This window comes from Vitis riparia, chromosome 17, assembly GCF_004353265.1.
Source record: "Vitis riparia cultivar Riparia Gloire de Montpellier isolate 1030 chromosome 17, EGFV_Vit.rip_1.0, whole genome shotgun sequence".
Lineage (NCBI taxonomy): Eukaryota > Viridiplantae > Streptophyta > Magnoliopsida > Vitales > Vitaceae > Vitis > Vitis riparia.
This window is the reverse complement of record NC_048447.1, coordinates 627,569-641,634: the sequence shown is the minus strand read 5'-3', so window position 1 is coordinate 641,634 and position 14,066 is coordinate 627,569. Positions and strand designations below refer to the sequence as shown.

The 14,066-nt window shown below is 40.3% G+C and overlaps 3 protein-coding genes across 4 annotated transcripts in view; 1 reads left to right on the top strand and 2 right to left on the bottom strand.

The window, feature by feature from the left end:
• Positions 1 to 3,721: 3,721 nt before the first annotated feature.
• LOC117904755 lies at positions 3,722 to 5,044 on the bottom strand. The gene has a single exon (XM_034817511.1). The coding sequence runs from the start codon at positions 5,042 to 5,044 to the stop codon at positions 3,722 to 3,724; it is 1,323 nt and encodes a 440-aa protein (XP_034673402.1).
• Positions 5,045 to 6,757: 1,713 nt separating this feature from the next.
• On the top strand, positions 6,758 to 11,115 carry LOC117904754 (polyamine oxidase 5-like). The gene is made up of 2 exons (XM_034817510.1): positions 6,758 to 7,644; positions 11,090 to 11,115. The coding sequence occupies exons 1-2, from the start codon at positions 6,774 to 6,776 to the stop codon at positions 11,113 to 11,115; spliced, it is 897 nt and encodes a 298-aa protein (XP_034673401.1). The 5' UTR covers positions 6,758 to 6,773.
• Positions 11,116 to 12,111: 996 nt separating this feature from the next.
• The window catches only part of LOC117903984 (probable cyclic nucleotide-gated ion channel 20, chloroplastic), a 120,209-nt gene continuing 118,254 nt past the window's right edge, over positions 12,112 to 14,066 (bottom strand). For both annotated transcript variants that reach the window (XM_034816513.1, XM_034816512.1), the window contains one exon: positions 12,112 to 12,575. In XM_034816513.1, the coding sequence (XP_034672404.1) occupies positions 12,458 to 12,575 (118 nt within the window). In that variant the 3' untranslated portion in view covers positions 12,112 to 12,457. The remainder of the gene's footprint in view (positions 12,576 to 14,066) is intronic.

Below are 14,066 nucleotides of genomic sequence, written 5' to 3'. Positions count from 1 at the left end.
TTTATGGAAGTCCGCCTATTTGAGGCGGAGGACGAGATGGCTCTTTTGAGAAGGGAGGTGAGGCACCTCCGGACAGAGGTGTCCATTGAGAAGAGGCAGAGAGAAGAGTTGCAATTGCGCTTATCAGCGCAAAAAGAAGAGCTGGAGGGTGAGTTTGCTGCTGAAAGGGAGGAACTTGAAGCGGACTATCAGAAGCAAGTTGATGAAATGTACTTCTTTGGCTACCGCTGCTGTATGAAGAAACATGGCATTAAGCGGGACGTTCCTTCAATTCCTCCGGGTGAAGAGGAGAAGCTGCGCAACAAACCTACTCAATGAGAGTCTTTTCTTTTTGTAAAAAATCTGTTATCTTCTTTCTGTATTTTTTGTAGTCCGGGGACTTTTTCGTACGTGATTTGTTTCACAAGTATTCAATAAAATATACTTGTTCATTTTGCATTTCTATCTTTTGCCTCATCTTTCATTGGTAATACTGCTTTAGATTAGATACATTCCATGGTCGCTACAATGGGGTTCCATCTAGCTTTTGTAGATGATAGGCTCCACTTTCACTTGCTTTAGACACTATGTAGGGGCCTTCCCAGTTGGCTTGGAATTTTCCTGCTCCTATGTCAGCAGTATTTTCAAAAACTTTTCTAAGGACCAATGTACCATTTTTGAAGCTCCTGGGCCTTATTTTGCGATTGTAGTGAGCTGATGCCCTCTGTTGGTAGTCTGCCATCCGGATGGCTGCAGTTTCTCTTATTTCGTCTGCCCAGTCTAAGTTTCTTCCTAACTCTGTATCTGCATCATTCTCCCTTCCTACCTCGGTCCGGATAGTGGGTAAGCCTATTTCAGTAGGAATGACTGCATCTATGCCGTATGCGAGGGCGAAGGGAGTGTTTCCTGTTGGTCGCCCGGGTGTGGTTCGGTAAGCCCACAAGACGCCGGGTAGCTCCTCCACCCATTTTCCTTTGGCTTGCTCAAGTCTTTTCTTCAAGGCCATGATTAGTGTCTTGTTTGTGGCCTCCGCTTGACCATTGCTCTGAGGATATCGTGGCGTGGAGTATGAGTTTCGGATGTTTAGTTCCGAACAGAAATTCCGGAATGCGATGCTATCGAACTGTGGGCCATTGTTTGCTATGATGGTCTGGGGGATTCCAAAGCGGCAGATGATGTTTTTCCATACGAATCTGGTGACATCTTTATCTTTGATGCTGGCATAGGCTTCGGCTTCTACCCATTTAGTGAAGTAATCCGTGGCTACAAGCAGGAATTTTTTCTGGGCGGGTGCGGCTGGTAAAGGTCCTACTATGTCCATGCCCCACTGTGCGAAGGGCCATGGTGCCGAGATTGTTTTCAATTCTCCTGATGGCATATGTGGAATGGGGGCGTGCCTTTGACATTTGTCACATTTTTTTACATATGCCGCGCATCCTTTTTCATCGTAGGCCAGTAATAACCTTGCGAATGGGCCCTGTGCGCCAGAGACCGACCTCCGGAATGATTTCCACATACTCCCTCGTGCAATTCAGCTAATACGTACAACACCTCTGAATGATTTAGACATCTGAGGTAGGGACCTGTAAAGGATCGCTTGTACAGATGCCCCCCTATTAAGGTGAAGCGGGCGGCTTGCACCCGGATCTTGTGTGCTTGCTTAGTTTCTTCGGGCAGGGTGCCTGTCCGGAGGTATTCGATGATGGCTTTCATCCAGCCTTTGTTGTCTGTTTCGCTTTCCTCAATGGTATGGCAAGTGGAGGCTTCAGTGACGGAAGGTTTGGTTTGCACATATATAGGCAATAGTATAGCTTCTTTGACGGGAAGAGAAGCGGCTATGCCTGCTAGGGCGTCGGCACGTGAGTCAGTCCGCCTGATTTTCTCAATCGTCCATTCGGCGAATCGCTGCAAGGTGTCTCTTACTTTGTTTAAGTATCGCGCCATGCGTGCATCCTTGGCCTCATATTCTTTCTGAACATGTCTTACTACAAGTTGGGAATCGCTATAAATTCGGAGCTTTGAGACGGATAGAGCCAGGGCGAGGTCCAATCCTGCTAAGATGGCTTCATATTATGCTTCATTGTTAGAGGCGGGGAATCCCAGCCGGATGGCTTGCTCCAGATGTTCTCCGGTTGGGGATTGCAACAGGAGCCCTACTCCGGATCCGGACGATCGGGAGGCCCCATCAACTCGTAAAGTCCACCATTGTTTTTCGCTTGGCTCCTCGTGTTAGATGGGCCTTCGGGAGTATTCTAGCACGAAGTCAGCCATGACTTGACCTTTTATGGCCAATCTGGGTTGGAACTCGATTCCAAATTCACTCAATTCTATGGCCCATTGAAGCATTCTCCCGGTTAGGTCCGGCTTGTGTAGGATATTGCAAAGGGGTTGGTCAGTTAACACGACCACCGGGTGTGCTTGGAAATAGGGGCGAAGTTTCTGGGCGGCACTTCGAAGTGCTAAGGCCGTTTAATTCCATCTTTGAATATCTGGTTTCCACGTCTGCTAACGCTCTGCTGATGTAGTAGACGGGTTTCTGCTCCTTGGGTGATGGGCAGCGGAATAAGACAGCGCTAATTGCCCACTCTGAGACAGCCAAGTACATATACAATTTTTCTTTGGGGAGAGGGCTGCTTAGGATGGGTGGTTGCATGAGGCACCGCTTAATTTTTTCGAAGGCGTTTTGACAGCTGTCCGTCCATCCGCTTGCTCCTGTTTTGCGGATTGCCAAGAAGAAGGGTTGTAGCTCATCGGTGAAACGGGCTATAAAACGCCCTAGGGCGACAAGCTTGCCTGTGAGGCGCTGTAATTCCTTTTTGTTCTTGGGGGGTGGTGTTTCTATGACTGCCTTGACTTGGTCTGGGCTAACCTCTATCCCCCTTTGACTGACCATAAATCCCAGGAATTTTCCAACACTTACGCCAAATGCGCATTTAGAAGGATTTAGCTTCATGTCAAATTTCCTCAGGAGGTGAAAAACTTCTTGCAGGTGGAGGACGTGCTCCTCTCGGGTTTTGCTTTTGACCACGATATCATCAATATATACCTCTACTGTGCGGCCGATTAGAGGTTTGAATATTTTTGTCATCAGTCTTTGATAAGTAGCGCCAGCATTTTTTAGGCCAAACGGCATGACTTTGTAACAGTAAAGTCTGTGTGGCGTTATGAAGGCTGTCTTCTCTTGATCATCCGGATCCATGGGGATTTGGTGATATCCGGAGAAAGCGTCGAGGAAAGAGAGCATCCCTTGCCCAGCAGTGGAATCCACAATTTGATCTATTCGTGGCAAGGGGAAACTGTCTTTCGGACATGCTTTGTTGAGGTTGGTGTAGTCAACGCAGACCCGCCATTTGCCTTCTTTTTTGGGTACCACTACTACATTTGCCAACCAGTCCGGGTAATCCACTTCTTTGATGAATCCGGCTTCCAATAACTTGTCGATCTCATTCCGAATGATTTTTTGTCTGTCCGGGTGAAAACGCCTAACCCTCTGCCGGACGGGCCTCGCTGTTGGTAAAACGTTAAGTTTATGGGAGACTATTGAGGGGTGGATCCCCTTCATATCAGAGTGCGTCCATGCGAAAATGTCATGGTTTTGTCGGAGGGTGTTTTGGATATTCTGGGTTTCTTCAGATGTCAAGAGGGAGCTGATATGAGTGAGGTGAACATCCTTTTCTGAAATTTGGATTGTTTGCAAGGGATCTGCCACCGGGGGATCTCTGTCCGCCGGACACAGTGACTGCTATTGGTCAAGTTCGTGCGTGGACTCAGGGAGAGGTTCATTCTCCTGACTGGTCCCTGGTTCTCTTGCTATTTGGTAGCATTGGCGAGCAGCCAGCTGGCTGCCGTATAGGTTGATTTGCCCATCGTCAGTAAGGAAGCTTACCATCTGATGATACGTGGAGGGGATGGCTTTCATGCAGTGCAGCCATGTGCACCCCAAGATAATATTGAAGGGTGACAAATCTTGTACCACCGAAAATTGAACGTTGAGAGTGAATGGGCCAGCTTGAACTGGTAGCACAATGTCTCCCAAGGAAATAGTTGATGCCCCGTTGAATCCGGACAAGATTCTTCCAGGGTTTTCGAGACCGACTAAATTGTGTCCCATGGGGCTTATGACCGATGCTTGTATCAGATCAGCTGAGCTGCCTGGGTCAACTAAGATGCGTCTTACATCGAATTTGTCTATCCCTAAGGATAGAATGAGGGCGTCACGGTGCGGACGTAATATCCGTGTAAGGTCTACTGGTGGAAAAGTGATTGCCCCGTCTATGGGGTGAGGGCTTCCTCCGGTTATCCCAGGCCGGATGGAGTTGACACGCTCACGCACCATTGCTTCTCGTAACAATTTTTGCCTCTTTCGTTTGGAGTTTATTTCTTCATCCGACGGACCTCCATTGATGTAGTTTATGACGGCTTTGGGGGCGGCTGGAGCCGCGGGGGCTCCAGAGTCATGGCTCCGGGAGGCGTTTCTATCTCTGGCATCTGGGCGGAGGTATTGCCTTAAATGTCCCGCCTTTATGAGCCTTTCCACCAAATATTGGAGGCTTCTGCACGTCTCCGTTGTGTGGTCGTGCTCCTTGTGGTAAGTGCATTTTTTACTGTGGTCTCTCCTGGATGGGTCCGATCCGAGGGGTCTGGGCCACCTGAAATCGGACATGCTTTGGATCATGGGGAGAAGCTTCTCATAGGTTATGGAGAGGGGAGTGAGGGGTGGCATTTCCGGGCGGCTTGGCCCTTCTTGCATTCGGTCGGATGGCCTTGGCCTGTCCGGAAGTTTAGCGCTTCCTTCTGTACTACCCTTGGACGACTGTCCGGCAACCAATACTTGCTGGGTGGCTGCCCGTACGTCATCTTCAAGCATTGAGTATTTGTTTGCACGTCGAAACAAGTCGTCCATCGTCATGGGAGGTTTTTTAGCTAGTGACTCAAAAAATGAAGTGCCTGGACAGATGCTTCGCTTGAAGATCTGTAGGACAGCGTCCATGCTGCAAGCTTCCACTTGTAGGGCAGCCTGACCAAATCGTTTCACGAACTCCCTCAAGGATTCATTATCCTTCATTTTTATATTTTGCAAGGTGCTGATGTTTTGTTTATGTCGGGCGGAGCATAGGTATTGTCCCACGAAAGCTTCTGAAATTATCCATCGAGTTAGAAGGTAGGCGATGGAACCATGAGAGAGCCTGTCCTTGTAGACTGGCAGGGAATACTTTGCACAGCAGCGGGTCGTTGCCTATATCGAGGGTCATGAGCTACCGATAATGCATGATATGGTCGAAGGGGTCACTGCACCCATCGTATGTGGAGAACTTTAGTACGAGGAACCCCCTTGGGGGCTCGTAATGAATGATATGAGAGTAGAAAGGCGTGGAGAGCATGTCATCCAGCCTTTTGCTAATGGAGCCCATGGGTGGCTCGTTCAGGGGATTTTTCCCAATGGTTCGTACCGCTTGGTGCGGTGGAACGTTCTGCACCATGGGGGTGACCAAGGGGTCACGGTGCGAGAGAACGTTCTGTGGTATGGGGGTGACCGTAGGATCGTGGTGCACTCCCCCTGTAGTGGCTATTGGTGGCTTGGGCCTGCCAAGTTGCTGGGGGCCCAGTCTCGCACGCATGGCGCCCGACAACTGGGATCTTCTATCACGCTGTCTTTTTGACAAGAAATGGGTGGAATCTGAGCTCTCTTCACGGGGAGCTCGAGGCATGGGTGTGTGTGGCTCATGCGGCCTAACGCTGCGTGTTTCAGGGATTACTCCCGCTGTTCCAGGGTAAATCGACTCCGGATGAAGCCTTGAGTTGGCTACTTGGCCTCTAGAGTGCTGACGACGGGGAGGTCCCGTTGACGATGCCTGGATACGTAATATTGCATTTTCTTCTCTTAACCTTGTCGTCTCCTAGAGGAGAGTTTGTAGTTGTCGCTCGCTTGCTAACTGCCTTCTTTCGATGGCTTGGCGCCATTCAGAATTATCTTCCTCTCTTCTACCAGATGAACGGCTTTGGGAAGGCGTGGCCATTTTTGCTGGTTACTGAATCAGCGAAAAAGGTTCCCACAAACGGCGCCAATGTTGAGGCCTCGTATTCCCAATGATCCACGTAGTTGCAAAATGGATGGACGAACGATCTCAACCAATATAAATTCCTGATTCAGCTGTTCCTACAAAAAGGCGTCCGGACGGGATGTCCGGACACACCCTCCGATGGTTTTGTCAGCCATGGAAAGAGAGATAAAAGCAGTTGGCACAGTTGGCCTTTTACTAGGTATTGAAAAGCTTACCCTCCTCTTTGCGCGAAGGTTCATATATATAGCATTTAGGAATTCTCTCTCCTCCATAAATGATGGAAGGCTTTTTGGTTTACCATGATGCCAGTAGGTGGTGGCAGGGACATCCTCATCCTACGAACGGCTGTCAGAGATCGTGGGAAGTGACTTGCTGTCACTTCTGTCTTTTCACTCTGCAGGCATCGGAACATGGATTGTGACAAGATGTCAGAATGACGTAGCGAGGCATGCTTGGTTTGGTTGGTGATCCAGATGACCATATCCGGATAGAATATGAAAGGTCGTCGGATGAGTAATGGCGGTGGTCCGGATAGGATGTTTTGTGAGTTCCGTGTGCTCTTTATTTCAGGGGGTCCGGATAGGAGAGCGCGCCACGTGTACTCTTGGGGAAATTCGGATGTGGATACTCCGGATAGGATTATGTGCCACGTATCGTCAGGGGACGTGTGCCACGTATCATCAGGGATGGGTCCCTACATATACAACCTTAATTTCATAAGTACTCGTTTCCATGGATTCCAAACAATCTCTTCAAGTAGCTTTTGTCTCATTCATTGAGAGGCGACGTAGGCCACTCTCTTCAATCCCTTCAGTCATTGTGATTGGTGGTGGTATTTCAGGGATAGTTGCTGCCTATACTCTTCATAATGCATCTTTTCAGGTGGTCTTGTTGGAATCACGGGATAGACTTGGTGGCCGCATTCATACTGATTACTCACTTGGTTGTCCAGTATATATGGGAGCATCATGGCTTCATGGTGCTTGCAATGAGAATCCCTTAGCTCCATTGATATGTCGTCTGGGCCTTACATTATACCATACTAGTGGGGATGATTCTGTGTTGTATGACCATGATTTGGAAAGTTGCACACTTTTTGATATGGATGGTCATCAAGTTCCTCAGAAGATGGTTATCGAAGTTGGAGAGACATTTAAGAAAATTCTGAAAGAGACAGAGAATGTAAGGATTGAACATTGTGATGATATATCTGTTCTACAAGCAATTTCTATTGTGCTGGATAGGCACCCAGAGTCGAGACAAGAAGGGCTTTCCAATGAAGTGTTGCAATGGTATATTTGTAGAATGGAGTCTTGGTTTGTTGTTGATGCAGATAAGATATCACTGAAAAGTTGGGATCAGGAGCATATACTTTCTGGTGGTCAGAGACTTATGATACAAGGTTACGACCCAATAATAAAGACCCTCTCTAAAGATCTCGATATACATTTGAATCATAGGGTTACAAATATATCATATGGGTGTAAAAAGGTGGTGGTCACTGTTGAGGGTGAAAGGAACTTTGTTGCAGATGCTGCCATTATAACTGTTCCCATTGGAATTCTTAAAGCCAATTTAATTGAGTCCAACATGATTCCAGCTAGTATGTGTGAATTGTGTGAATTGTTGATTTTAATAACAGTAGTCTATTGCAATATCAATTTTTATGTACATTTTATTCCTAAAATGAATTAAATGTATGCAAGAGAGTAACATATCTTTGTTTTGTACGGTCTTCTATTCTAATCATTTGCTAACTTTTTTTTCTGTGAAGTAACCCCTTTGTGAATAAATTTGTTATTGATTGGAGTATAATCGATTAACTTGGCCTATTGGATGTTAATCTAGACATGTTAAAGATGTTACTTAATTTTTATTTTGGTGAGATAACCTTTCTTGATACCTATTTGGAGTTTATTTTGGTGAATCGATATTCTACCCTTTTAATAATATTTCCTTGGCTTTTGATATTTAGTCACTTTTGATCATAATTGCAAACTTTCCTTGACTTGAAACATTGTGTCATCCTATTGGCAATTGGTCACCCTCCAATACACCACAGGAGCCACTTGTCATCCTATTAATTTTTTTTTCTTCTTTTAATGTTAAAAAATTAATTTTTTTTTTTAATTTCTTCAATTCTCAAATAATTTTTCAAAATTCCAATTTCCTAATTTAATTTTTAAAGATTCCAATCTTTAAACAATTTTCTAAAGTTCAAATTTCCAAATTTAATTCCATTCTCAAATTTAATTTTCCAAATTTCCGTTTTCAAATAATTTTCTAAAATCTTAATTCTCAAATTTAATTTTCAAAGCATCCATTTTCAAAATAATTTTTCAAAATTTAATTTTAAATTTAGTTTATGAAAATTTTAATTCAATTTTCAAAAATTGTAATTTCCAAATTTAATTTTTATTCTCCTTTTTTTAAACAATTTTCAAATAATTTTCCGAAATTCCAAAATTCCAAATTTAATTATTTAAAATACCGTTCTCAAATAATTTTCTAAATTCCCCAAAATTCCAATTTGCGAAATTTAATTTTCCGAAATTCCAATTCTCAAATTTAATTTTCAAAACTCTCATTTTCAATTTTTTTAAATATACAAATGAATAAGTTTTCATAATTCCAAAATGATGGAATTTATGAAAATTAATTCATATCAAAATAAATTGGGCTTTGGTGGGAGCCCAACATTTATAACATTTCTTTTAAAAATAATTCAAGTAAATTGTATGGTTGATTTTGTTTGATTTTGATTTGGTTTTGTGTGAGATTTTTTTATACTTGTCATTGTACACTAACATTGTTTTTTTTTTTACACTTGTCATTGTACACCAACATTGTTTTCATGATAGTGCTTTATTACCTACTACTAAAGTATACTCTCACTCTCACTTCGTTAATTATTTCATTATCATGACTTATTTTTGAACTATGATTATTTTGGTATCCATTGATCTCCTAGTTAACTGTCATGTCTGCTTCACCTTATTTAGTAGAAACCCATTTTTTAAGGGCTTAGAGGGGTGCTATGGTTTTTACTGTACCTTCCCAATAAGTAACCTAATCCCCAGATCCAAACTCAGGTTTTTCGTAGATAGCTTTTCCAAAAAAAAAAAAATCAAGAGTTCTTTTAGGGGTTTTATTCTTACTTGTTTTTCCCTTTAAAAATAAATAAAAGTACGTGGAGACTCCAAGTCTTTTCTAAAAATCGTATTTTTCACCAAATACATGAAAAGAGAGTCTTGCCAACCAAGTGGGAACGCATCGAAAAGAAAATATGGGATCCACAACAAGATTAATAAGAACTCATACATATATTGTTCAAGGAACTTTTTCCTTTATCTAATATGGGATATCACAAATAATATTTATTAGAACTTTAGTTTGAAGGATTCATTTAAGTATCTTAAGTGATTCATATGAAATTTCTACAACTTTGTTCCTTTGGGATTATTGAACTCAAGTAAGGAGATTTTGTAAAAATATGTTTTTTTTATTATAAATGATCAAACATATATATATATATATATATATATATATATATATATATTTATTTTTGTAAATTTTGAAAAATGTTAAGATAAGTTTGAAGTAGTGAGAATTAATTTTTTATTTGACTATATTTTGCCTTACATGTGCATTCTAATTATCTTGCCCTACTCAACAAGAAAAGATGTTGACCTTTATTACCCTTAATGAAGTTAATGATGATCTGAAAGCCCAATCAATAGGATAGTTATCGACCTATGGTATACCATTAGATTGGTTCTAGTTCTGTCCACCAACATACAAGGAACATTTGAGGCTAGCCATTTTTGTAAGTCCTACTATGATGAACACTTTTATGAGTCCCACTATGATGGATACTTTTGTTAACAACAAAAAAATTATGAATACATGCACGTTAATTGAAAATTTCAATTTGAGAATTTTCTAAAAATAACACATTTAATACAAGTTTGTTTCGTATGACTTTATTATGAAAAATCTAAGATCCAGTGGAGTAACACCCCAAGGGGGTGCATTGGTGTATTTCAAGGATTTTAAAACAAGAGTTAAAAATTTTTAATTCAATTAATTCTTTGAGAAAGAAATTATTTAAAGGTAGTCAACCACAAAGGAGACAAAGGATTTTACATGGAAAACCCCCACACAAAGTGTGGAGATAAAAATCCATGAGGTCTAAGACCTTGAATAAATAATCCACTATATGAGATTATAGTACATAGATTTACCTAGTAGACACTACCCTAAGACTTGCTCCCCAACATGGTTACCATGATCCACATTCGCGGCACAACACCTCGAGTGCTCCAATGGATTCGCCTCAGCTCCTAAGGGGATACAAGTTTCCTTCAATAACCTGAAATTAGTTCAACACTTCTTTGAGAGCTTTTAGGGATGGGAAAGCAAGTAAGGGTTTTTCTAAATGATAGCATCCAACCCTAAAACATATTTAGGTAGGGTATATGTAGGCCCAAGGGCTTAGAGGATTGAATACCAAAATTTACCCTAAAAATAAAATCTTAATTTTCCAAAATGTGAACTGTCAGATTTGGTAACTCCAAGATCGAGTGCTTTAGCGGACTAAACCATCATTTGAGCACTTGAATAAGCATTAGAGTGTTTGCTTCAGCACTTGAGCATTGGCTTCAACGCTCAAGTGCTAGCCAAAGCGCTTGAGCGCTCCAACATATCCAAAACTACAATTTAAAACATTTAAGCTTAATTTTAAACTTTCAATCCAACCCGTACCTTTTCAAAACTAACCTAACTTTACCCAAACCTTCTCAAACTTACCTATGATGTTTCGATTGATCAATTGACAATCTCAAATATTCAATGGAGAGTAAGTTGAGAGTAAGTCACTATCTTATGCCAAAATGAAAGGAACAAAATTATCAACAAACAAAATACAATGCATAATGCACTAACATAGTTGTTTTAAACATTCCTAATTCATTTTTGAAAAATAAATATACTTGATCTCTACCCCTTATTAGGCTTTCAAGCTAACTCCTTTTATTAAATGTTTTTAGGTACATTTGATTATGGGAAGAAGTGATATGGGTAGGAAGGGCTTGAAGAGTTTCTTTATTTCTTTAGCTATGAGACTAGTTTATTTGGATATTAGTGGTTTATTTTACTATTACTTTGGGAGAATTATCATAATTTTGATTTATGGATTTTTGCATGAAAAAACGAATTTCTAATGAAGAGTTTTTGGTTAGCTTAATTACTACTTTAGACATGTTTTAGGATTAGTATGTTGCTTACTCTCATGTCAAACCTCTTGGCTTCACATGTAAAATGACCATGATGTCCTAGCCTCTATGTTTGGGTCGTCATAGAGTGTAAGTTCTTAACACTATATATGTATGTGTTCTTTTTAACCTTGTAGACATGTTTAAAGTCGTGAGAACCCTTTCAGGCATAGAGCGAACAATATCTACATGGTTAAGAACAAGATGTTACAAAAACATCTATTAATTCTTAATTCAAGAATCACTTTAAGTAATTGTCTAGATTTTAAAACTTTAACAAACATATATGTTATGTTTGGTTTTCAAAAAGTACTATGGAAAGAAAAAAAAAATTGTTGATGAAAAATGATTTTCTTATGTTTGATTGTATTACTGAACTTATAAAAAAATATAATATAATTAAAATTAATGTGAAAATGATTTATTTTTAAATTATTTAATATTTATATAGAATAGTTAAAATAAGTTAGATGTGTTTGAAGTAGCATATATAAATAATTTATTGACCATAAATCTATTTTTTATTTGCCTTCACTTTTTCTTTCATTTTACCTTTCCTTTCTATTTTCTTTTCCTTCTATTTTCCAGCATATCTTCCAAGAACCAAACATGGCGCTAATATTTATAAGATAGCGCTTAAAAAAAAAAAAAAAAAAAAAACAGAGCTTGACAAAAATTCTCCTCAATGCGTGAAACGCATTCTGTTCAAATCAAAATGATGAGACTTCATGCTCTGCAACCCAATCTTGCTTCAGAGAAATTGAACAATGAATTTCAAGCATTCCATCAAGCAAATATCAATATTCCAACCATCAGTACCCATTTTAAGTATTTAGAATCACTCCCCAAAGGCCTCTAATTCCATCATTCAAAAGGAATTCTAGCACCAGACTTGAAACCTTACAAAAGAGGATTAAAATTTAACCTCTCAGCCTATACAAAGCAAGAACAGGTAGATGTGCATACAAATCTAGAATGAATTTCTACTCTACTCGATTTATGTTGTCATTTTGTCATAATGTGTATGGAGTATCTAATAGAAGTGTTCATAGAATTTAATAAAAAAACTCCTAGTTTCCTACTACTATTACATACAAGATACAACATCATGTGTAGTAGTATACATGCAAACAATGAAGCTTACTACAAGCTGTTGAACTGGGTATTGGACGTGTCTGCACGGCTCAGACACTTCTTCCTGTATCTCCATACTACTTGAATCCGGGTTGCTGCAAAAGTCCTCCAGTAAGGGGATTGATACCTGCCATTAGTAAAATCGACATCACTACATGGGGTATGTGGATTATAGAAAAGAGCAATGTTTTCTCTATCTGATTAAAGACCTGAAACTACTGCCTATTTTTGAAAATAAGATATGGGGATCCATGATGTATGAATTGAAAGGATTGTAGCTTGCATACTATACAAAGAGAGGGACCAATAAGATAATAATTTATTGAAAGTACATTTTAGAGGATGGTATATATTATAGGCTCAAATCCTAACAACTTAAGCTTTTAGGAAAGCTGGTAACTCAACATGGTATCAGAATTCTGATTGAATGGAGGCCTCTCTCGGCTCCCAAGTCCTTTACCCATTGCAACATGTTTTAATTTTTATAGAATGGGAAACATTGGAGCCATCACAACTGAAGGCTTCCATTATGTAAGGTTTTGCTATCATTTGTGAAGCAGGCTGTCATTGCCCAAAAAGGATGGGTTTGTACCTAATTAATTATATATAAAATGCAACTTAGAAACTCAATTTCCATGGGAAATCTGAAAGTGCTATATTTTAACTTCAGGTTGAAACTGGGTAGGCAAGATAAAGGATAAGGTTTTCAGTAAGTAAAACCAATACAGCTACCTATATGAAAAAATGATAATAATAACGAGGATTCAATCTTTTCATATTTCAGGAGGGCTTGAGGAAGAACAGTATGCAGGACCTCAACTTTGCTCACCCATCAAGTTGAGACAAAGTATAACAACCCCGTAGATTTTAGTATTTTAATTTTCAAGATGATAAATAAAAACCCTATTAGAATGGTAGTACAAATGGAGGCAAAGGTACCACAATAAACACAAAACCATCTGTCTATGAGAAGATGAAACCAGAAAAAAGGATAAGGTCACAACACTAAAGAGCTTTGAAGAAAGCCACTGAAATCCAATCATTTTCAGATATCTGGCATGGTGAAGATGGGATAGTATGCAGATCTGTCACCTTTGCCTATCCATCAATGGGTTAGGACAGACTTTTTATTATTTCAGTTTTCTAGGTGTTAAACACAGAAAGGTCAAGTAATTTAAGCTTAACTGTTTTATGAAGATCGTCAAGAAAATGGAGCTTTATTCTCCTCCAGCTTCCGTGTAGGAAGTCCATCAGTCAATATTATGCTCAAAGGAATTTTAAGTATGATTGCATTCAGTTTCCCAGTTGGATGAATCTGTGGTAGTTTCAAGGACATGTTTATGGAACAACCCAGTAATGTATCATGGATGTTAAGGAATCAGATTGGGTTGTTTCAAAGCTGCATGAGCCTTACGCCTTGGAGGTCAGTCTCAAGGAGACTGCTTCATGGCTCAGCACAAACCAAACAAAAGAGTAGATCTTACGCTCAGAGGGCCGCTACGAACCACATGCCTAATGCATAACAAAATCAAACATTTTTGAAGGCTTACCCCAAGCCCAGGAATAGAATTCACTTAGAATGAAAACAGTTTTAAAAGAATTGTCCAGTATTAAGAAA